Here is a 24165-nt window from a genome sequence, read left to right as displayed (position 1 = left end):
AATCACTCCCCTCTCCAAAAGGACCCCCACAAAACCCAAAGCCTCCTAGAACTAATAAGTGATGACAGCAAGGTTGCGCAATACAGGGTTAATCCACAACAGTCCATCTCTTTCTTATGTAACAGAAAGGAAAATTAGAATTTGAAATTTAGGGGCACCTGAGTGGCTCAGTAGGTTAAGTGTCTGATTTCAGCTCAGGTCATGAACTCATGGTTCACAAGTTTGAGCCCCACGTCAGGCTCTGTGCTGACAGCTAAGAGCCTGGAGCCTGCTTTGGATTCTGTGTCTCCCTCTCTCTCTCTGCACCCCACCCCAAAATAACATTAAAAAAATTTTTTTTCAATGTGCAAAAGATCTGAACTGTCAACTCACTGAAGAAGATACGAAGACGACAAATAAAGACTTTTCATCTTCATGTAAAGATGCTCAACATTGTATGTTACCAGGGAACTGATAACTGATTAAAATACCATTGTACATTTACTAGAATAGTAAATATCCAAAACCCTGACAATACTAAGGCTGGCAAGGATGTGGACCCACAGAAACTGCTGCTCATTGTTGGTGGAAATGCAAAATGGTATAGTCACTTTAAAAGATGGTCTGGTAGTTTCTTACAAAACTGAACACAGGTTACTGTAGAATCCAGCAATTGTGCTTCTGGATATTTACCCAGAGAAGCTGAAAACTTATGTCCCCACAAAAACCTACACATGAATGTCTATAGCACCTTTCTTCATAACTGCCCAAACTTGGAAGCAATCCAGATGTACTTCAATAGGTCAACAGTTAAACAAATATGATATATCCATACAATGGAGTATTATTCAGCAATAAAAAGAAATAAGCTATCAAGCCATGAAGAGCCATGGAGGAATCTTAAATGCATGAAAGCAGCCAATCTGAAAAAGCTACATACTGTATGAGTCCAACTACATGATCTTCTTGGAAGAGGCAAAACTCTGAGACAGTAAAAATGTCAGTGGTCCCAGGGGTTCCTGAGAGAGGGGGGGAAAGGATGACTAGGTAGAGCACAGGGGATTTTTAAGTAGTGAAATTACACTGCATGATACTCTAATGGTGGAGACATGACGTTGCACACTTGTCAAAACCTGGACAACTGTACCACACAGAGAGTAAACCTGCGGTAAACTACAGACTTAAGTTAATAATATTGTATTGTATTAATATTAATATTGTATTCATATTGATTCATCAATTGTAACAATTGTACATAAAATGTTAAGAACAAAAGAAACTGGGAGAAGAGGGAGAACTTTGTGTACAATTTTTCTGTAAACCTAAAACTACTTTAAAAAATAAAGCTTATTTTTTAAAAAAAGGGATAGAACTATACCTCAAAAGAGCCAATTTTACTGAATGTTCATTTAATAAAACAAATCCCAGACACATTCTACCAGAGATACAATTAAGTTTGCTAAGTGGATTTGTGAATTTATCTTTCCATTAAAATACTTCCTACTTAAACCTATGAAACCACACTCTAAACTTTACTCAGCCTTTCTTTTAATCCAAAATTAGAAGCCAGAATTTGCCTCCAGATAAAATCTGAAATCCTGCCCCCACAAAGAACGTATAAGTACTTGCATGTTTGCATTTACACACAATTTACTACACTATGAATGTATGTGCCTTTCTCTCCTGCTCTTTTTTTTTTCATTTAAAAAAAATTCTGTTTATTTATGAGAGATAGAGATAGCATGAGTGGGGGAGAGGCAGAGAGAGAGGGAGACACAGAACTAAGCAGGCCCTAGGCTCTGAGCTGTCAAGACAGAGCCTGATGTAGGGCTTGAACTCACAAACCATGAGATCATGACCTGAGCTGAAGTGGGACACTTAACGGACTGAACCACCCAGGTGCCCCTCTCTGCTCTTTATCAACAGTGTTAATGATATACTTTTCATGATTTCCCATGGCATAAATCTTAACCCAATAGTAATATTTGGCTGTACCTAGTAAATTCTTATTTCCTTCCTAAGACATATACTAATTAAAATTGAAATTAAAAAAAAAAAACCTATTCATTAAATAAACTCAATAGCTTTATCAAGCTGGTAAAAAAAAAAACTTTAAAAGATAAAATCAGCATCTCTATTTGATTCACAGATAATGAAAAACAAGGGCACTCAGTGAGATGAGTAATGGTATGGCCTTGTTGAAGCAATGGGCATGGAAAATGACTTGGCAGTTGCGTGTAAAGTACTTTATAGTTATCGTTTCTCACCCAAAATGCTTTCTTCCTCATCTCTGGAACATTGATTCTAAACAGATGGCATGATCATCTGTTAAAGACATTCAAGCCAAGAAAACAAGCAGAGCAGCTTATTTCCAATCATCATTATTATATTTGACTGGAAAACTCTATGAAATATGAAACATTCCTAAGGCAATTTTTCTTGGACAAAGCAAACATTTATGAAGGGCATACTATGTGCTCCTAAATGAATGAGAAACGGTGTCTGCTTTCTAAGAGCTTGGGACTAATGGAGATAAAAGCCATTCTGCCCTGTCAACCAAATGTAAAACCAAAGACCAAAGTCAGTGAGGTTGTTTATCATTAAAGAAAAAGGAACCAAGAAACAATTTGGGTTTCTTTAGTAATTCAATAGTATGATCATGACAGGCTAGGGTGATTTTACATCACTGAGAGAAAAAATATATAAATTCTTGGGAAACAGTGTTTCTTCACAAAGAGGTTAAGTATTCAGTTTTTGTAACCTTACTTTTTCCACAAAATATGTAAACCGAATTCTACCTGGGCAGAGGAACAAAGAAACAACAGAAAAAAAATAAAGCAACCTTTCACCGACCACGGATATGCCTCCTTAGAGAGTTAATCTGCTCTATTCCAGGATACACACTCAAATAAGGAATATTTTCTAGAATCAAAGAACCAAGGGTACAAGTTAAGCTAAATTCTAAACTAATACAGGAAGGCATGTTTACAGTGTGTTTGTGTTATGGTCCATGTGCAGAAACTGGCCCATTTACAGAACTGTATCAAGTCACTCAAAACCAGGATGGTTGGCTTTAATTTCTGACGAGTGGTATAAACAAACCTGACCAAGTGGGATCTGGTTCTGCTTCCTTTCTAATGCATCTAACACGAGTGCTCAAAGACCTTAATGCTCCATAAGTATCTTCTAACGGGTTTCTGTGTTCTATTTATCTATTTACTCCTAGTTAATGTCACATGTGCATCTCCAATGGATCATTATTCATTGGATATTAGTGTTTCTATACAACATGTATCTGATCTGAAAATCACAGACAGATTCCTCTGTTTGCAATCATACACAATCCTATTTACAAAGAGAATGATGGGCGCCATGTTAAAAAATTCATTTCAGAATGACAGACTAATTTGTAAGTGACATACTAAAGGAAACAATTTTCTTTAGATCACATTGGAGCTAAAAGGCCTGAGGCAAAATGTTCTCAAAGCATGGTCCAGGAAACCAGGAGAATTTCTGAGACCATTTTAGAGTCTGTGAGATCAAAAATATTTTCATAATACTACTAAGCTGTTATCTCTCTTTTGTCTCTCATTGTCATTTTCTCCTAACAGCAGATGGAGCTTTCCAGAGTCTCTAAGATTTGTGGTATCATAACAGCCTGATTGCAGAAATAAATGTGAGAATCCATCTGTCTTTTATTAACCTAGGCATCATCAACAGATACACACTAAGTGATCTGAGGTCTTGATAATCTTTAAGAGTATAAAGAAGTCTTGAGACTAAAGTCTTGAGAATGGTAGATTAGGGCACACTCATCTATATTAGTTTTCCCACGAAACCTGGAAATAATTAACAATCTGGAAAAAAGTTTTAAAACTATGGCAGTTATGCTATGAGAACAAATTTACTTATAAATGTCATTTCTAGGTTTCTGTTGCACTTACAGCTACTTAAACACCAAGAAAGGGAAAAAATTTCCTTAGAAAATATTTAATCCAGGGGTGCCTGGGTGGCTCAGTTGGTTAAGCATCGACTTCAGCTCAGGACATGATCTCATGGTTTGTGTGCTCATGGTTCTGTAGTCAGCACAGAGCCGGCTTCAGATCCTCTGTCCCCTTCCCTCTCTGCTCCTCCCCTTCTCATGCACGCACATGCATGCTCTCTCTCTTCCCCCAAAATAAACTTTAAATAATAAACATTAAAAATATACTCAAGCCGATCCATTAGTTTCAGAGACACAGTGGCAATATCAGGCCTAGAACCCAGATCCAGGTAGGAAGATAAAGCAAAAGATATGTAAACAAAACATATACAAGTTCTACCTCCGCTGTAAGAGAATGTGCACCTAACAAACTGGGCCTCTCATTAAATAACATCTACAAGCTCTAGATAAAATACAAAAAGCTGCTACATGAGAATTCTGGAGATTGAGCAGTGACCGGAAAATTCTGGAGAGATTCATGACCTAATGCAAGCAACCAACATGCAGAGTGACTCTACCCTTTTCTGTAGCTTTGTCCTGAGGGTGGCTGCAGTCAAACGCCAATGAAAGACAACTATCTCTCTGGCCAGAGGAACCAGGGGAAAGAGATCAGGCAATTAAGGCCATCAAAATGGAGGAAGCCAACAGAATGGGCACCCAGATTCTGTTTAAATTCAGTCTGAGTCTCGGAAGCCTAAACAATACATGCATGAGGCAAACAGAAAGCAGCTATGACTAAGGGTAAGAGTACTGAATTACATGAAATCTGAGCCAATGTCTACTACAGGTATGGTAGCTTGAACCCAACCAAGTAAACCACCTGCTAAAATAACATTGAGGGGCGCCTTGGTGGCTCAATCAGTTAAGCTTCCAATTTTGGCTCAGGTCATGATCTCGCGGTTCATGCGTTCAAGCCCCGTGTCGAGCTATAGTGCTAACAGCTCAGAGCCTGGAGCCTGCTTCAGATTCCGTGTTTCCCTCTCTCTCTGTCCCTCCCTCACTCATGCTCTGTCTCTCTCTGTCTCAAAAATAAATAAACGTTAAAAAAATTTTTTTAATAAAAACACGAATATTCTTCAGAGGAAAGTAACAAAATCCAGAGAATTCACAAAATTATATTCACATTGTCCAGGAAACTATGTAGTATTACCCCCACTTACGAAAAGCCAGAAAAATATGACTCACTCTCCAGGGAAAAGACAACCCACAAACGGCAACCCCAAGATGACCCAGATATTAGAATTCAAAGACCTTAAAGTCACTCTTATAAATATGCTGAGTGAGAAACAGTAAAATATCCTTATATTGAATGAAAAGATATGAAATCTCAGCCAAGTACCAGAAAAAACAAAATACTCTCATAATGAATAAAAAGATATAAAATCTCAGTAGAGTACTAGAAAATATTAAAAATATTTAAAGCAGAAACTACTTCTTCTGGCCAAGGTGGGACAGGAAAAATGAATAGTGCTCAACTAATTTTACCAGGCTACCATAATCCTAATACCAATCTGATTAAGTGATTTAAAACACTGTGTTCCAATGTCCCTAATAAATATAGCATAAAAGCTCTTAAATTATTTCCAGATCAAGTCTACTAGCAAGATACAATAAAAGAGTAATACTGTAACCAATTCAGAGTTATTCCACAAATGTAATGTTAAACATCTGAAATTAAAGTATAGAGAATTAAGGAGAAAAATCACATGGTCATTTCAACAGATGCAGACAAAGCATCAGAAATAATTCAATATCCATTCATGATAAAACTCTCAGAAACTAGGAGTAGGAGGGAACTTCCTAACACCAATAAAGGGCATTACTACCGTTATATTTAATTAAGAAAGGATGACTCATTTTCTCCTACGATTAGGAAGAAGGATTTCCCCTTGCATCACCTTTATTCATTATTGTATTGTATGTTCTAGCTACTGAAATAAGTCAGAAAAAAATAAATAATAAGAAGCACATAAGGCAGTCCAAGTTTGCAGGTATGACTATTTACACAGAAAATCTCAATAAATATACAAAATAACTACTAGAATTAAAAAATTAATATAACAAGACTACAAGATACTAGGTTAATAAAAGGAAGTATATTCTTTAATTCTAGCAACAAACAGATGAGAAAAATTCAAAAACAATCCCATTTACAAGAATGCACTCCCAAAACTCCCATAAAATACTTAGGAACAGCTCTAACAAAAGATTTCCAAAATCTCTACAGTGAAGGCTGCAAGAAGATATTGAAAGAATTAAATAAAAATCTAAATAAAAGAGATCTATGCTCTGTTTATGGAGCGGAGAACCTGCTAAGATGGCAATTCTCCACAAATTAATCTACAAATCTTTGTCAAAATTGCATCAGGACTCTTTTTTTTTTTTTGTAGAAATGGACAAATTGATCCTCAAATCACTTGGAAATACAAAGAACCTAGAAAACCCATAGGAATTTTTATAACAAGAACAAAATTGGAGGACTAACCATTTGGTTTTAGGACAAGAGATCTATAATAGGAGAATTTGATATTGGGAAAGGTAGACCTACAGATCAGTGGAGCAAAGCAGAAAATCCAGAAATAGATGAAGACATATTTGGTCAATTGACTTTAAAAACCATTTCAAAACAGTTAAATTAGTAAAGAAAAGACTCTTCAACAAATGACGGTAAATCAGCGGCATATTCACATAGAAAAAAATTACTTCACTTAACTCCTACAAAAAAACTAGCATGAAATGGACCATAGGTCTAAATGTCAAGCCGTTCAAAACTATAAAACTTCTAGAAAAAACACTAAAGAAATTTATGAGATTTTAGATTAGTCCAAGATCTTATAAAGAAAACAAAAAGCCCTACCGATAAAATAACATTAAAAAACACACTATTTCATTAAGCTTATAAATTTTTGCTTTTTAAAAAGCATCATTAAGAACATGAAAAGGCAAGCCACAGAATGTAAGAAAATATTCCCAACATACATATCAGAAAAAGGACTTGCATCCAGAAAAAAGAAAAATACAAACACACATGCAAATGTGTATGTTTACACATACTCTCTCACCCTCCCTCTTCCTCTTTCTCTGTCCCCCTCTTCTCTCTCAAGCCCTAAAATAAGAAGACAGAACTCCCATTAAAACCTAAGGGGAAAAAACATGAAACTATTTTACATGTATACTAGGAGTGAAAAATAAATAAATTACAGATAAGGTGAGCTAGGTTTCTCACTAACAGAAAAAAAGATACTACAAATAAACAAACTGAGGTAGAAGAATAAACTCTGCGGTGTTAGAGTTGAATGTATTAGTATGAAGTCATGTTTAGTTTAATACACATATAGATACTGTGTATACCAGCTCTGTCCACTGCAAGGGCCCAGAAGCAATTATAACCCAGTAGTCATAAGCATACCTAGTACCCAGATATTGATTTTAAATACCATTATCCAATGGAAGAAACAAGACGCCTTGGAAAAATGACTGATTCAGGGCTGAAACACAGGTAACACAAGATGAGCCTAGATCATATAGTGCCAGAAATTTAAAAAGTGCCTTAAAAAACAAACAAATAAAAAAGAGAGGCAGGTCAAAAGGACATACAACCTGAAAGAGCTCTCAATGTCACAAGGTGAGCAAGAACATAAATAACACAGTATCTGATTATAACCGAAAGTAAAAGATAAATATATACAAGTTCATACTCATGAATAAATAAATAAATGGGGTAGGACAAATCTTCCCCACAAAGAATTCTAAATAACATATGTAGGCAGTCTTCCCTCAGGAGGAGGAGTGTAAGTCCCCTCTACTGGAGTGTAGGCTGGACCTAGTATCTTGCTTTCAAAAAACTGAATATGGAAAAAAATACTCCAAAGGAGAGTATAGTGGATAAACCTAGGAACACCACCTTAACCAAGTAGTGACTAAGGTAAATATCAACAGGGATTAAGTAATGGTGATTTAAATGCAAGAAGGAATGAGAAACTGTCATTGATCAGAGAAGCCTAGGAAGACAATGTGGTATCCTGGGCTGGATACTGAAACAGTGAATTCAGGCTAATCATGGCAAAACAACAGACAAATCCCAATCACAGGATATTCTATAAAATACTTGTCTAGTTTCCCTCAAAACTGTCAAAGTCATTAAAGACAATGAAAGTCTGAGAAATTTTCACAAACAAGAAGAGTCTAAGGGAGCAGGACTACTAAATGTAATGTGGTTTTCTTCAGAGGATTCTGGAACAGAAAAGAACATTAGGTGAAGATTAAGGAAATTTGAAGAAAGCGTTGATTTTAGTTAATGATGATTTATCAGTATAGGTTCATTAATTATAATAAATGTATCATTAAGGTAAAATGTTAATAACAGGAGAAACTGGCTGTAGGGTATACACTTTGTACTATCTTTGTAATAATTCTCTACATCTACTACGGTTATAAAATAGTCTAGTTATTTTTTAAAAAGACATTAGTGGAAACACTGGTAAAACTTGAATAAAGCCCACAGTTAATGGTAACGTATCAATATTAGCTTCTTAGTTTGTTGTTGTACCATGTTAAATGTAACATGGTTATAGAAGAGGTTAATATTAGGGGAAACTGGATGAAAGTTATATGGAAACCCTCTGAACTATCTTTGCAAATTTTCTGCAAATATAAACAGTTTATTTTTATGGACAAAAATACTTAAACTTACACTTCCTAAAGAATACACAAGTGACCAATAAAGATATGAAAAATGTTTACCATAGAAACACTTTATAAACTAAGAAGACACTATACACCCTCAAGAACAGCTAAAATTAAAGAGACTAACCTCTTAAATGAAATGGACAAATCCTTGAAAAATGTAAGCTACTAAACTGAAGCTCACTCAAGAAGGAGATAACTTCAGGAACCTACAGATACTAAAGAACTGAACTCCTACTTCAAAACACACAAAGAAAATTCCAGGTCCAGATGGCTTCACTGGTAAATTCTACCATAGGTTTAAAAAATAATTCCAATTCAACACCTATTCTTCCAGAAAACAGAAGAAAAAGCACCTCCCAACTCACTGGTTGTAGCCAACATTACCCTGACAATAAGACACACAAAGAGATTCTAAGAAAACAAAACTACAGACCAGACCAATATCCTTAATGAATATAGATGCAAAAATCCTTCAAACATTTTAGCAAATTGAATCTGGCAATATACATAAAAAATAATTCCTCATCAACATGAGGGGCTTTTCCCAGGAATGCAAAGTTGGATTAACATTCAAAAATCAATGTATTTCACCACCATAATACAAAACAAACAAAAAAAATACAATTATCAATGGATATAGGGAAGGCATTTGACAAAATCTAAAACATATGGGCAAAAATTCAAGATGACAACGGCAGAAATTTCATAAGAAACAAATAAATGTCAGAAAGATACGTTGGCCATTAATGTAGTTTGAGAAGATGCTAAATCTTTTAAAAGCCATCAAGTATGAACTCAAGTTCTTATAAGAGAGAGTTACATTTGATCTTACAAAGTAACCTGATTTCTTTTTTTTCTTGTTTTTAAACATTTATTTATTTTTGAAAGACAGAGAGAGACACAGCACTAGTGGGGGAGAGGCAGTGAAAAAGAGGGAGACACAGAATCTGAAGCAGGCTCCAGGCTCTGAGTTGTCAACACAGAGCCTGATGTGGGGCTGGAACCCATAAACTGAGATCATGACCTGAGCCGAGGTCGAATGCTTAACTGAATGAGCCACCCAGGCGCCCCCAAAGTAATCTGATTTCTTTCAGCATTAAGGGGACATTATATTTAGGCTAAAATTAAAGTCGATTCTTAAAAATTGAAAATGCTTGGGTTAGAGTATGATGACCTTAGGCCAGTTTTGAAAGGGAATGAGGAAAAAAGGTAATAGTTAAGTTTCTCACTTGCTACAGGTAAACGTTAAAGTAGAAAATTAACAAGTACATGGCATTACGCCCTGAAAGAAGACAAGTAAACCAAACTTTGTCTCTACTTGTCAAATGATTATGGGAAAACTGCTTCCTTTCTTCAGGCCTCATTCTCTATCCTTTAGTATAAGGAGAGTAGGCTTGTTTAAAAAAAAAAAGAAAAGGAAAAAAGAATGTACGGGCCCAGAATGGTGTCACTTAGATCGAGTTCCCTAACCGGTGCTTATTATGTAATCTAAATGCATTTCAACCTACTCTAGAAATGGCCAGCTAGGAATTTTTCAGTCTGTGTCAAAGAGTCTGACCCTTAGGCTTCTGTATCCCCACAAAAAAGATGAGGCAATCTGTATGATAAGACCCTTTGCTTTTCCCCCAGGAGGCGGGCCTTGCCTGGAACAATCCTCTCTTTTGCTAATAACTTTCTCACTCCTGCCCTTCTATAAGAACCTTCCACCATTTAACTTGCTAGATGAGGTATGGCCCTACTGATTCATGAATCATTTGAAAAAGCCAAGTAGATATTCAAATTTACTTGGTTGAATTTTATTATTTAACATGATAGATTTATTCCTAAGTTCAATATTCACTGAGCACCTACTGTGTGTCAAACACTTTTCTAGACATGGTGAATACATCAGTGAAGAAAAACAGACAAAAATCCCTACCCTCATGGAGTTTAGAGAGATAAAGTACATATGTAACTTTAAAGTATACAGCATGTTAAAGGGTAATAAATACTAGGAGAAAACTAAAACATGGAAGGGGGTTGAGTGTGCCAAAGAAGGTTGGTTTTAGTAGGGTTATAGGGCAACTAGATGATTTCTAGGTTCACTTTCAGTTCAAAAATCAATGCTTTTCTTCTATGTTGACCAGGCAGCATAAAAACACACAGTGAACCTCTGAACTTGACCTCTTTAAGCTCATACATTCTATCACCTTGCTCTCTGTGTCACCACTTATATTTTAGAAAAATAGGATTAAACATACATTTTTCCATACTGAGACAAAACATATGCTGTCATTTAATGAAGTAAGTAATTTCCCAGTCTTGCCTCAGGGAGATAAAAATAAGAAAGAAAGAAAAAAGTCCTAGCAATTTCTCCTCAGACAAACGTTCTAAAAATGTGCCATTTCTGTACACTAGAGAAAGGATTAAAATTATGTTTTTTTCCCTCCTTTTCCAATATATCTGTGGTCTGGAATTTCTTCCTTTACTGAACCTAAGTTAAAACAAGAGGTGGTTTAACAGCTTCTCCAAAATGGAAGATTTTCCATAGGCAAGAAAAGTCATATGAATAAATATTACTACTATAGTTATTGCAGCTACCATATTTTGTAGTTATTGCAGCTACCATATTTTGTGTGCCTGCTATGTGCCAGGTACAGCACTAGTCATTTTATATATTAGGTTGAATTATATGAAACTGCCATTTATAGGTCAAAATCAGCAATTTTGTATAGCTTAAATATACTGTCATCCATTAACTTCAAATTCCATGACAGAGAAGTCTCTGTAAGTGGTTAACTGCATTGCTTTTCTATAGTTCATCTATTAAATTATTATCTTGAGCAAATCTTCAGCTTTTGTTTGGAGATAAAAAGGCTTTCTCCTAAGTTGATATGCTATAAATGACACCGGGAAGATACTGCCCATATGTGATAATGAGTTAGTAAAAAAAAACAAAAAACAAACCAAAACAAAACAAAAAAAAAACACCTCAAAGATTTTTAGCTAGGACTTAATTTGAGCACTCATATCACCGAAAGCTATCCATAGCCATGGGGTTTCATTTCGAGAAAAGCTCAATTTATTAGTTATGCCCACTAGTCTGATTAAAGACAGAATCTTTATTCCAAAATTAGTATTTTTTAAAATAATTAATTTAGAAAAGAGTCTAGAGCAACCCCCAAATTATACTAATATCTTAAATCTGTCCATTTGGGTTGGAATTTCTATTTCTTTGGAAATGCCTCATCAAAAGAATCTTTCCCAAAAGAGAACACTAGCCACAAACCAGCTTATTAAGTTTACTCCAAGTAATTTTAAGTTCATCTTTTAAAAGGAGATTGGTCCCTAAAGGTTTTTGTTTTCTCTTTTGGCAGCTATATCTCATTCACTATACAGTTTGTATCTAGAGTTCACATTAGTAAGACATTAATAAAATAGCTTTTAATTGTTTTCTAAGTAATTGTATGTAGTCTAAAGTTTCATCTAGCGGAAGAAGGCAGGTCCTTTTTTTGCATGTTACATTAGGAGATGGGAGAGTGTTTTCCCACATTTAAATGCCAATATAAGTCTCAGTGAAACATTAAAAGAAAAATAACTACCTAAATAGAGCTTTTTGGAAAAAATTAATATAAGAAGAATATGATGATCAAGGAATCTAAACAAGTAAATATATATAAAAACCTACCAACTCATTGCTTGTAGATGTGAGTCTTAGCTTTTCTTCAATTTCCTTTCCAATTTTCTGAACAGTTACCTGAGTCTGTTTAATTGCACACTGGGCTCTATGAAGCCTAGAAATAAAAGTTACAGAAAAATTCAAGTGAGTTAACTATAAATTCTCAACACAGAGACATATATGGAATAAACAAGAGACATAAATGGAACAAAATGAGGACAAATCTTCCAGGATAAACAGAACTAGTAATGAACTCAAACTGATCAATTCTCTCGTGTATCTATAATGAAATAACAGGGATTACAATGTGCCCTTAAAACACCCTTTTGGGACATCTGGGTGGCTCAGTTGGTTAAACATCCGACTATTAATTTCAGCTCAAGTCATGATCTCATGGTTTAGGAGATCAAGCCCCAAGTCTGTGCTGTCAGCATGGAGTCCACTTGGGATTCTCTCTCTACTTCTCTCTCTCCGTCTCTCTCTGTCCCTGAGACTTGCACACACGTGGAAGAATAATAAAATAAATAAATAAACTTAAAAAAAAAAAAAACCCTTTCTATACCTACCTACCTGCCCGCCTGCCCGCCTCTGATATACTTAGAGCTAAAATGGTGAAATCCCAGGAGTCTGGAAGACACCTTAGAAAATAATCTGGTTGAATAGCATCATGTTATAAATGTGAAAACTGAGACCCAAGGAAATTAAAAGGATTGCTAAAGTCACCAGGAGAATATCCATTGATGACAAGGCTGAATATTACTTATGGGTATCCACGAAGAAAAAAAGAATTAACAATAATCTGATTTAAAAGCAGTTAAAAAGACTGATTTAAAAGCAGTAGCCACTTTGAAGCAAGGACTTTGAAAAAAATTAGGAACTATTTTTCTTTTTTGCTTCCATTATGGGTTTGTGTTTTTCTTTGCCTCTTGGTCTTCAAATGTAGCTTATATATTTCCTATACATATATATATTAAAAATGGTCAAACTGTATTTTTAGATAACATGATTTTCGTATAGAGCATCATTAGAAATCTACAAAACAACTTCTAGAACTAATAAGGTCACAGGATACAAGGTCAACATATAAAATTTCAGTGATATTTCTATACATCGGTCAATAGTTTCACAATTACAATCACAATCTCAACAGGCTTTGGTTCTTTTGGAAGAAATTAAGAAGCTGATACTATAATTTATACAGAAAAACAAAGACTCTAGAAGAGATAAACCAAGATAAACTTTTTAAAAATAAAACTCTATAATCAAAACAATATGGTACTGGCATAAGGATCAAAAAACAGATCAATGGATCAGCGTAAAGATTATATAAGTAGAGCTACACATATATGGCCAATTGATTTTGGACAAAGGAATCCAGGTAAATTAATGGAGAAAAGTAAGTTTTTAAAACAAATGGTGCTGGAACACTGGATAAACACAGGGGTGGGGGGAAGTAACTTCATGCCCTACCTCACAACACATGCAAAAGATTAATTCTAGGAAAGCATAGTAAACATAAAAACTAAAATCATAAAACTTGTAGAAGAAACATAGAGAATCTCTTACAACTTTGGAAGAGGTAAAGATTTCATAGAGAAGGCATGAAAAGCACTAACCATAACATTAAAAAGAGATAAATTGGGCTCACAATAATAAAATATCTGTCCATCTAAAGATGCCATTAAGAAAATGATAAGCAGTCCCCAGAGTGAGAGAACTTGCACAAGATCAGTCTGACAAAGGGCTGTGTCCTTTAATGAATCGTAACAAAGAGACAACCCAATTAAAAATGGGCAAAAAAATAAACTACTTCACAAAAGGTGATATAAGAGTGGCCAAAAAGTATAGGAAAAGGTACTCAACATCTTAGTCATCAAAGAAATGCAAATTAAAATCATAATGAGATATATTTCACATCTGTTACAATAGCTAAAATGAAAATGAAAATTGGGGCACCTGGGTGGCTCAGTTGGGTAGGAGTCCAATTTCGGTTCAGGCCATGATCTCACAGTTTGTGGGTTCTAGTCCTGCATCAGGCTCTGTAATGACAGTTCAGACCCTGGAGCCTGCTTGGGATTCTGTGTCTCAATCTCTTTCTGCCCCTCTCCCGCTTTCACTGTGTGTATGTGTGTGTTTCTCTCTCAAAAAATAAATAAACACTAAAAAAATATTTTAAGTAACAATATCTAATACTAGTAAGGATGTGGAGCAACTGAAACTTGCATCCATTACTGGTAAAGTGTAAAAGAGTACCATCATTTGGAAAATAGTTTCTAATAAAGTTAAACGGCCATCTAATTGTGACCCAGTATTTCTACTCCTAAGCATTTACTCAAGAAATATAATAATGTATGTCTACACAATAATTTCTATAAGAATATTCACAGAAAACAACACAAATGTCCATCAAACAGAAGAATTAACTAACAAATTGAGGTAAAATCATGAAATTCTCCTCATCAATAAAAAGGAACACACCACTGATATAGATACAACAATATGAATGAATCTCAACAACATGATGTTGAGTGAAAAAAGACAGAAACAAAAAGTATACTATGTGACTCCATTTACACATAGTTCAAGAACAGGTAAAAGCAATCCATAGTGACAGAAATCCAGAGTCACTAGTTGTCTACAAAGGGTGGGATTGACTGGTAGAGAACAGGGGGAACAAAGGAACTTTCTGAAGTGATGGAAATATCCTATGTATCTTTACTGGGCTGAGGGTACACAGTTATATACAGAATTTAAACTTAGTATCTACACATTTTACTGTATGTAAATTTTACCTCAATTTTTAAAAATTACTCAATAATCCCAATTTGAAAGATATCCTATATACAAGGTTAATTTTATTAGGGATTTGATGGCCTCAATATCTCTGTCAACTTTATTATGAGGATGATGACCCTATGCACTAAAAATATTCATGATGTATCTGTATTTTCAGAAACTGCCTAATAGTTATTGAGGATTTCTTAGGTCATCTAAAGGAGCAACTCTTATTAGAGCTAGGCTGCTAATAAGATCAGTTATACAGCAACTTCCTCAAAGCTCCTCCAATAGAAGTTATATTCCATCCTAGCGCCTCTTGTTCTGGTACTATATGTGTACACACTCTCTTGATAGTAATACTCTCTTACAAAGTTTGCTCTAAAGAAATTTAAACACAGGAAAGACCCCTTGTAATACACTCCCAGCAAACATCTCTCGCCTTATTTCCTGATATTCCTTACCTTGTGTGCTCAGTTCCAACAATACTGAACTACTAGCAATTCTCTAAACGCATATGCAATTTCTTGTTTCTACAACTTTGAGTGAGCTGATCTAGTCCTGAGTCCATTAAAGAGGCGGCTCAAACATAACCTCTTCTTCAAAGACCTTCCTGGACTATTCCAGACAGGTAGAGGCACTCCTTTCTGTAGAAATCTGCAGTATCATGTAAAAATACCACTAACAAAGATTATAGAACTATATTTTATAGAAATTGTTTATTTTCTTATTAGCTCTTTCTGAGAAAAACAAAAAACTCTCATTTTCAAATACATTCCCAGTGCTTAGCACAGAATGTGGCACAAAGGAGGCACTCAAAATATATTTGCAAACTGAATGTCAACTAACTCCTGAATATAAAAGCTCAGTCCCGAGATGGGATTACTTTTTACTGATATCAGTGGGAGAGTGAGAGATTAATGTGATAGTTTTCTATATTTAAAATGTTTAAATATTATATTCAAAATAAAAGTCAAATGAAGACCACTCACTTAGGTAAGGAAATGTGCAATTTTTACTAAAAATGTTATTAGAATTCTAATAATAATAGGCATTATCAATTTAGAGCAGAAATCAACAAAATAGCCTGTTACTTTAAAAGGGGGAAAACGCTGCCTGAAACTCACTGGTACTATGCAAACAACCTTGTCAAATGGTAAAGACTTTAAAAATAAAAATGATTCATGACCATAATTAATGTATGACTTCAACTATTTGGCTCTCACTGCCCCAGACGCTTTCTGATCTTACCTTAGGGGCTTAAAACACACAGACAGAGTCACATTTCCTCCAATCTTCAGTGTTATCCAAATAGACTTTCAGAGCCCCTGCTACATCAAGACAGAGCTAATAACGTCCCCTTTTCAAATCCAAGAGAAGAATAAAAGTTTGATGTGTTTAGGCTTTTAAACATAATGTGGGGCATCCTGATTCCCCTGGGGGTGAGGAGATGAAGGACTGACAAGAAAAGAAACAACTGCTTTACTTCCAAGCCAGCTAGCCAGTTTCAGTGGAATGCTTCTTGATTTTGCAAACCATGAAATGATACTATGAAGACAGAAATATATATCATCTAGTTATCTGGTGACAGGTCAATATCAACACTAACACTGCCAAGCTGAAATAAATTCATTATCACAGGTATGAGGGGAGAGACCAAGTAACTATCTGATAGGTATTCTGGTTAGAGCAAATAGATGCATCCCTACTAATATGCTTTGAGAAAACAGTAAGATTGAAACTGGGCTTTACAATGATGTTTCAGGGTTAGACAGTACTGTGAATGTAAAAATCTACTGAATAAAAGGTATTATATCAAATAAATAATAAATACTGGGTCCATACCAATCAAATATTAACAATCATCTCAGTAAAGGAGAAGTTAGACCATTTTTGTTTACTTAGTGTTGATCATATCACATCTGAAATGCTGCATTCCATTTTAAGGTGAAGAATGACAAATCAGAACACCTAGAAAGGCAGTATAAGTTCCCTATGACTCGCAGGAAGAGATACAAAGGGCGAAGGAAATATAAGAAAAGATAGGAGGCTATTTTGAGAAAAAAAATTATTATTGATGGCTTTGTATTCCATATGAAAGAGTATCGATTTCTGGGGGTATTAGGAAACAAAGTTTTAAGCTGGAAAAGATTTAATTATATTTGCATTTTAAAAGAATTTTCTTCCTGTAATAAGGTAAATGGGATACAGAAACAAGACTGGAAACAGGAAGGCTAGTGTGTGGTTATTACAGCCTTCCTAGGAAAAGTTTAGGCATCTTTCTAAATTAAAATAGAAACAGGAGGGATGGTGTAGATGTGAAAAGTGAGAAAGAAGGAGTAATAAAGAATGATGCCTGAAAACAAATTACCAACATCAAGAATATAAGCAAAGACATCACTAGATCTTATAGACATTTAAAGGAGAATTAATGGGAAATTATGAGCAGTATGCCAATAAATACGAAAACTTAGATGACGCAAATTGTTTAAAAAAATCACAAGTTTCCAAAACAAATACATTAGAAAATCTGCATTGCCGTTGTCAGTTCAAGAAACTAAACTTGTAATCAAAACCACTCTCAGGTAGAAAACTTCTATGTTCAGATGGTTTCACTAGGTTTCTGTTTTATTTTTTGGTGGTTTTTTGGGGGTTTTTTGGGTTTTCTGGTTTTTTTTTTTTTTTGGTTTTTTATTTGGAGACAGAGAGAGAGAATCCCAAGCAAGCTCCCCACACTGTGCAAAGCCCAACGTGGGGCTTGAATTCATGAACTATGAGGTCATGACCTGAGCTGAAACCAACAGTCAGATACTTAACCAACTGAGCTACCTAGCATCCCCAATGTTATACTAGTTTTAACAAAATCTTTAAAATAAGAGGAAACACTTTTCAATTTATTTTATGAGGGCAGTACAACCCTCATACAAAAACATGCAAGAAGATGATAAGAAAATAAAATTACAGATAAATATCACTCATGAACATAAATGCATAAATCATTAACGAAATATTAGCAAATCCACTCTAGCAATGTATGAAAAGGGTAATATACATCTTGATCATATAGGTTTAACTGAAGAATACAAGGTTGGTTTGCCATTTGAAAATCAATAGTGACAAAAATAATGAAGAAAAATCATATGGCTATCTCAAAAGATGCCCCCCAAAAAGCCCTTGATAAAATTCAATACCTGTTAATGAATTAAAAAAAAAAAAAAAAAAAAAAAAAAAAACTTCAACAAACTAAGGAAAAAAGAGAGTTTCTTTTGGTGAAGAACTTATTTAAAAAATCTACAGCTAATGCAAAAATGGGACTTATACAAAAAAAAAAAATCTAAGCTAATGTTATACTTAAGAACAGGAACAAGAAGAGGTATCTGCTTTTCACCACTCTAATTCAACACTGTAATCAAGGTCCAAGCCACTGCAATAAAGCAATTAAAAAATCATAAATATAGGAAAGGAAGAAGCGAAAATGTCTATTCACAGATGCTATAATTGCACACATATAAGGAGCCAAAAAATCTGTAATTAAACTAATAATTTTAGTAAGATTGCAAGATTCCAGATTAATATAAAAAATTTAATGGTATTTTTATATCATATTGACAAATAACTAGGTAAGTCTAATGAAAGATGGAAAAGACCTGTGTAATGAAAACTATAAAACACTCCTGAGAGAAACGTAAAACACCTAACAAATGGAGACATGTAACAATCACATGGGTTGGAGACTGAGTATTGTTAGTCTCCCCTAAATTCATCTGTAGAGTCAATGTAATCCCAACCAAAGCCCTGCAGTTTTTTTTTCAACTGACAAGCTGATTCTACAATTGATACAGAAATACAAAAATCCTAGGATAATAAAGAAAGTGTTGAAAAAAAAAAACAAAGTTGGATCTTGCACTACCAGACTTTATGACCTCTCACAAAGCTGTAGTTTATAAAGCAGTGTATTACAGAAGTCTAAACAAATCAATTAATGAACCAGAATTCAGATTACAGAAATAGATCCATTATATAAAATCAATTTATTTTTTGATTAGGGAAAAAGTTTTGTCAACAAATGACACTGAAATAACTGGATAGGGGCATGGGAAAAAAATGAACCTTAATCTCTACCTCACATCATACACAGAAGTTAAATTGATACAGAGCAAAGACTAAATGTAAAACCAAGAACTATAAAGCTTCTAGAATAACATGTAGGAAAATATATTCATGACCTTGGTTTAGGCAAAAATTTCCTAAACAGGAAACAAAAGGCACTATCCATACAATAAAAACCTGATATATTTTAGCAAACTCTGAAACTTCTACTCATTAGAAGGCATTATTGAAAAAATGAAAAATCAAGACACAGAATAGGAAAAACATGTTATATAAATAATACATTAATATAGATATATATAGATATATATCTGACAAAGAACTTGTATCTATAATACACAAAGAATTCCTACAAATCAACAATAAAAATACAAACAAACCAATAAATATTACCAAAATACTTGAACAAACACTTCACACAGGACATAATAATGGCCAATAAACATGAAATGGTGTTTCACTAGTCATCATGGAATTAAAAAGTAAAATCAAAATCGGGGTGCCTGGGTGGCTCAGTTAGTTGGGTGTCCAACTCTAGATTTTGGCTCAGGTCATGTACCCAGGTCATGGGATTGAGCCCCACATCAGGCTCTGCACTGAGTGTGGGCCTGCTTGGGATATTTCCTCTCTCCCTCTCTCTCTCTCTCTGTGTCACTCCTCCCCTCCCCGACCTCTTCTGTTTGCACCCTCTCTAAATTAAAATAAAATTTAAATTAAAAAATGATATGCCAGTAGAAGCACCCTATAATGGCTAGAATTTACAAAACTGATGATACCAATGATGGCAAGGACCAGAAAAGCTGGGAGTTTGAAGCACTGCTAGTAGGACAGTAAAACTGTATAATTACTTTGAAAAACTAGCAATTTCTAATAAATTAAATATACACCTAGTATATGAGCACGTATCTAGTCTCAGATATACTGTAAGACTTTTGTTTTTTTTTAAATCTTTTAAATGTTTATTTATTTTTGAGAGAGAGACAGAGAGTGGACTGAGGGGCTGAGAGAGAGGGAGACAAAGAATCAGAAGCAGGCACCAGGCTCTGAGGTGTCAGCACAGAGACTGACATGGGGCTTGAACTCCAGGACCATGAGATCACGACCTGAGCTGAAGTTGGATGCTCAACAGACTGAGCAACCCAGGCGCCCCAACACTGTAAGACTTTTGTAAGGATATTTCCTAGCAGCTTTATTCAGAACAGCCAAAAAGTAGAAACAACTCAAATGTTCATCAACAAGATAATGCATAAGTAAATTGTGGTATGTGCACAGAAATACCACTCAGCAATAAAATAAACTGCTGATCTATACAACAACATGGATAAATTTCAAAAATTGTCTGTTAAATAAAAAAGTCAGAAACCAAAAGAGTACACCATATGATTCCATTTAAAAGAAGTTTAAGAACAGGAAAAGCTAATAATGAAGAGGCAATAAGAGAAGGGTTTAACTCAGCCAGGGGTGGGAGTGAATGTGTAAGAATGACTGGCAAAGTGGTATAAAGGAACTTTCTGGATAATAAAATATATTCTATAACATGATTGAATGATGACAACGTGGGTGTGTACATTTGTCAAAATTCATCAGACTGTATACTTAAATTCTCTGCATTTTATTGTATATAGATTACACTGCAAAGGAAAGTTAAAAAAAAATGATAGCTGGTATATAGCTTGGGGAATCAGGAAAATGGTGATGTTATTTATGGAGATGGGGAATGCAGAATGAGCAGTTTGAAAGAAAATTCTACTTTCTTTGAGGTGCCTGTGCAATATCCAAGAGGGGGTGTTGAATATTACTTGAATATAAGGATCTGGAGCTTAGGAGACAGATCTTGGCCAAAGACAAAAATGTGGCAATCATTAGCACACAGATGGTTATTAATGCTACGAGAGTGAATGAGATCATTCTGGAAGACTGTGAGAATGAAAGAGAACAGAGCCTAGAACGGAATCCTGAGGAACATCAATATTTAAGGGATTAGAAAAAAATAAAAATAAAAAGCTGCAAAAAATTCTTACCCAGAATATCCAGAGAAGTAGAAGGCTGGCTGGGAGAGCTGGTGTTACAGGAGTCAAAGGAAACAGAACATCTCAAGGAAGACTGATCACTGTCACAACATCAAGTAACCTAAGGCTTAGACACCATCTACAGATTTCGCCAACAAGGACTTGATTAAAGCCATTTCAAATCTGTTCACCTTTCTCCAAGTCCACTGCCACCATCAACCTTCATCTGGCCAATACCCTCCTGACTGGTTTCTCAGCTTCGACTCTTGTTCTTCTCAATTCCACTCTCTTCTTTGTACAGCAGGTAATCCCGTCGTCTGGTCAGTAGTAATAGCAGCTTATCTGCCCAGTCTCCAGAATGCCTGCCTTATACAGCTATATCCAGAGCCTGATCTCACATATATCATTATGCATGTTGCAACCTGTCAACAATCTTCTGAGTGAAAGAGGAGAAACAGGATACAGAGGCTGAAGACTTTGCTCCAACCAACAACAGGGTCCATACAGTACTCAATGGTTCTCTTCTCACAGACTAATGGAGATAAACCAGTTCTCGTTTACACTGCAATTACAGAGGCTTTGATACATATCTATGATTAAATTCCCTTAGAAATATTACAATCTACAAACTTGTAACTTAAAAGATTTAGTGCTGTCTAATGCAGCTATGCCTACCTAACCACTTTTCTTCATCTCTACAGACACAAAATGTTTTAGATATTCTAGGCTCTGTAACAGCTAATGTTTGATTGTCTATCTAATTCCTATCATTATGTAATACACCGAAAGATAGTTAACATATATGTGCTTTTAGCCATGTTTATAACACCTTCCAACGACAATAAACTGCTTTTCTGGTGACTGGTAAGGCTGTGACCTATAACTTTTTACACTCTCATTACAATTTCAATACGTTTTCTTTTTAGAATTCTAGTGAAAAATATCTAGACACCATGATAGTCATGAATCACCACAGTGCTCTGGAAGTGTTAACTGGAGGCAATATCACATTACACTAGGACTTGCCTTTCCACTTCCTCATCTCTCTATTCAGTATCTAAATCTGTTGTTTCTTCTCCAATGCTCTTATCTCCATTATTTCCTTTTCATTATTCCCACTATAGGTACCCTAGTTCAGCATTAAAAAAAAGGCCTCCCTCCCTCTTTCCAATCTGTGCCCTCCTCAATCCATTTGGAACACTGCCATGCGAATACTCTTCCAAAAACACACATTTTAGTATGTATTATAAAAAATCAAACCAATTAAATGGGGTCCAGGAGACCTTCCAACTCTTTAGTTTATCAACAACTAGGATGGGCATACCTGGGTGGCTCAGTTGGAACATGAATATTTAAGCATCCAGCTCTTGATTCTAGCTAAGGTCAAGATTTCACAGTTTGTGAGATCAAGCCCTGTGTCAGGCTCTGCACTGACAGCACAGAGCCTACTTGGGATTCTCTCTCTCTGCTCCCCGCTCAGACTGTCATGCACACGTACATGTGATATCTCTCTCCCCCCCAAAATAAATAAACATTAAAAAAATAACAAGATGACTACAGGCAAATTACAGCTCTGTTACAAAGAAAAACCAGGGCCATACATAAAACTAAGTGATCACAAATTCTAAAATTCTGATTGGATGTTATTCTATGATTGGATGTTATTCTTTGCTTGAAAACAATCCATACTATGGAATGTATAAATGTGGCTATTTACATACAGATTAAATCTCAATTGTTTTAGCCTAGAAATTCAAAGTCAAATAAAATCTAGCTCAGATGCAATAATATTAATATTTATTAGAACCCTGGGGCCAAAATGAGTGACTGGCACACAGTATATATTTCATAAATAATTGAATGAATAAATATTTACTTAGTGTTTACTCTGTGACAGGCACTGGGCTAAAACCTAAAATGTAATATCCCATTTAACCTTCATAACAATCCATAAACTTCATACATTCTCATTCTCATTCTACATGTGATAAGCTAGTAAGTGCCAGAATCAGAATTCAAAACCAAGTCTAACTCCACTGCCCATGGGTCTTCACTGCTGCCTATCTTCTACCCATAAACCTATCATTCTTAAGCTAATCTTGCCATCAGCTCCCCCACAAACCTCAGTATCAGTAATACTTTACATGTTAAATACATTTTTAGTTTACGAAGTCCTTTTTTCTCAAATACATTGGTTGAAACTGCCAAATACACAGGTCCCAGTTGAGTACTCCTACTGTACCAGGATGCTGTATGCTCTTTCTATCATTCTATTCACAACAGTCCTGATACCTGATCTCAATCTGCTGCTGCCTTCTACCCTATGATCTTTGTGGTGGGCAGAATTCTAAGATGTCCCTCAAGATGTCTGCCCCCTCATATACTCGCCTACTATAATCCCTTCCTTTTGCATGTTAACAGGCCTTGTGACTATGAAAGACGATCACTCCTGAGATTATGCTACTTTATAAGGTGAAGGTATTTGGAGGATATAATTAAAGTCCTAAATCCATGGATTTTGAGTTAATCAGAAAGGAGATAACCTGGCGCTGTAGACTGAATTGTGTTCCTGTAAAATTTATTATGTCGAAGCTCTAACCCCAAAAGTGACAGTATTTTGAGATTGGACTTTTAGGAGTAATGAAGGTTAACAGTGAGGTCATAAGGGTGAGATACAAATCTGATGGGATTAGTAGCTTTACAAGAAGAGAAAGAGATATCTATCTCTCTCCCTCCTTCTTCCCCAGAAGACCCAGAAATTCATCTGGAAGAGGAAAAACTTAAGTAAAAGCCCAGGAATAATTAATAGTTAATATCTGGTAAGGCTACACCCTTATCTGAGCTGTGGTCTCCTTCTTAACCCTAGAAGCATGGCTCTATCTAGAGTTCATATCATGTTGTAATAATCTATTTACTGCCTTTCCCTCCAGCACTGAATTCCATGTGTCTTGAAAACATAGAAC

At 35.2% G+C, this 24165-nt stretch overlaps 1 protein-coding gene across 1 annotated transcript in view; it reads right to left on the bottom strand.

Moving 5' to 3' along the window:
* Nucleotides 1-24165, bottom strand: part of UVRAG (UV radiation resistance associated) — a 286651-nt gene that overhangs the window by 151253 nt on the left and 111233 nt on the right. The window contains exon 7 of the mRNA XM_039228691.1: nt 12318-12423. Coding sequence (XP_039084622.1) covers nt 12318-12423 — 106 coding nt within the window. The remainder of the gene's footprint in view (nt 1-12317; nt 12424-24165) is intronic.

The sequence above is a fragment of the Hyaena hyaena genome, unplaced genomic scaffold, assembly GCF_003009895.1.
Source record: "Hyaena hyaena isolate Hyena2069 unplaced genomic scaffold, ASM300989v1 scaffold_34, whole genome shotgun sequence".
Lineage (NCBI taxonomy): Eukaryota > Metazoa > Chordata > Mammalia > Carnivora > Hyaenidae > Hyaena > Hyaena hyaena.
This window is presented reverse-complemented; position numbering and strand designations above follow the sequence as displayed.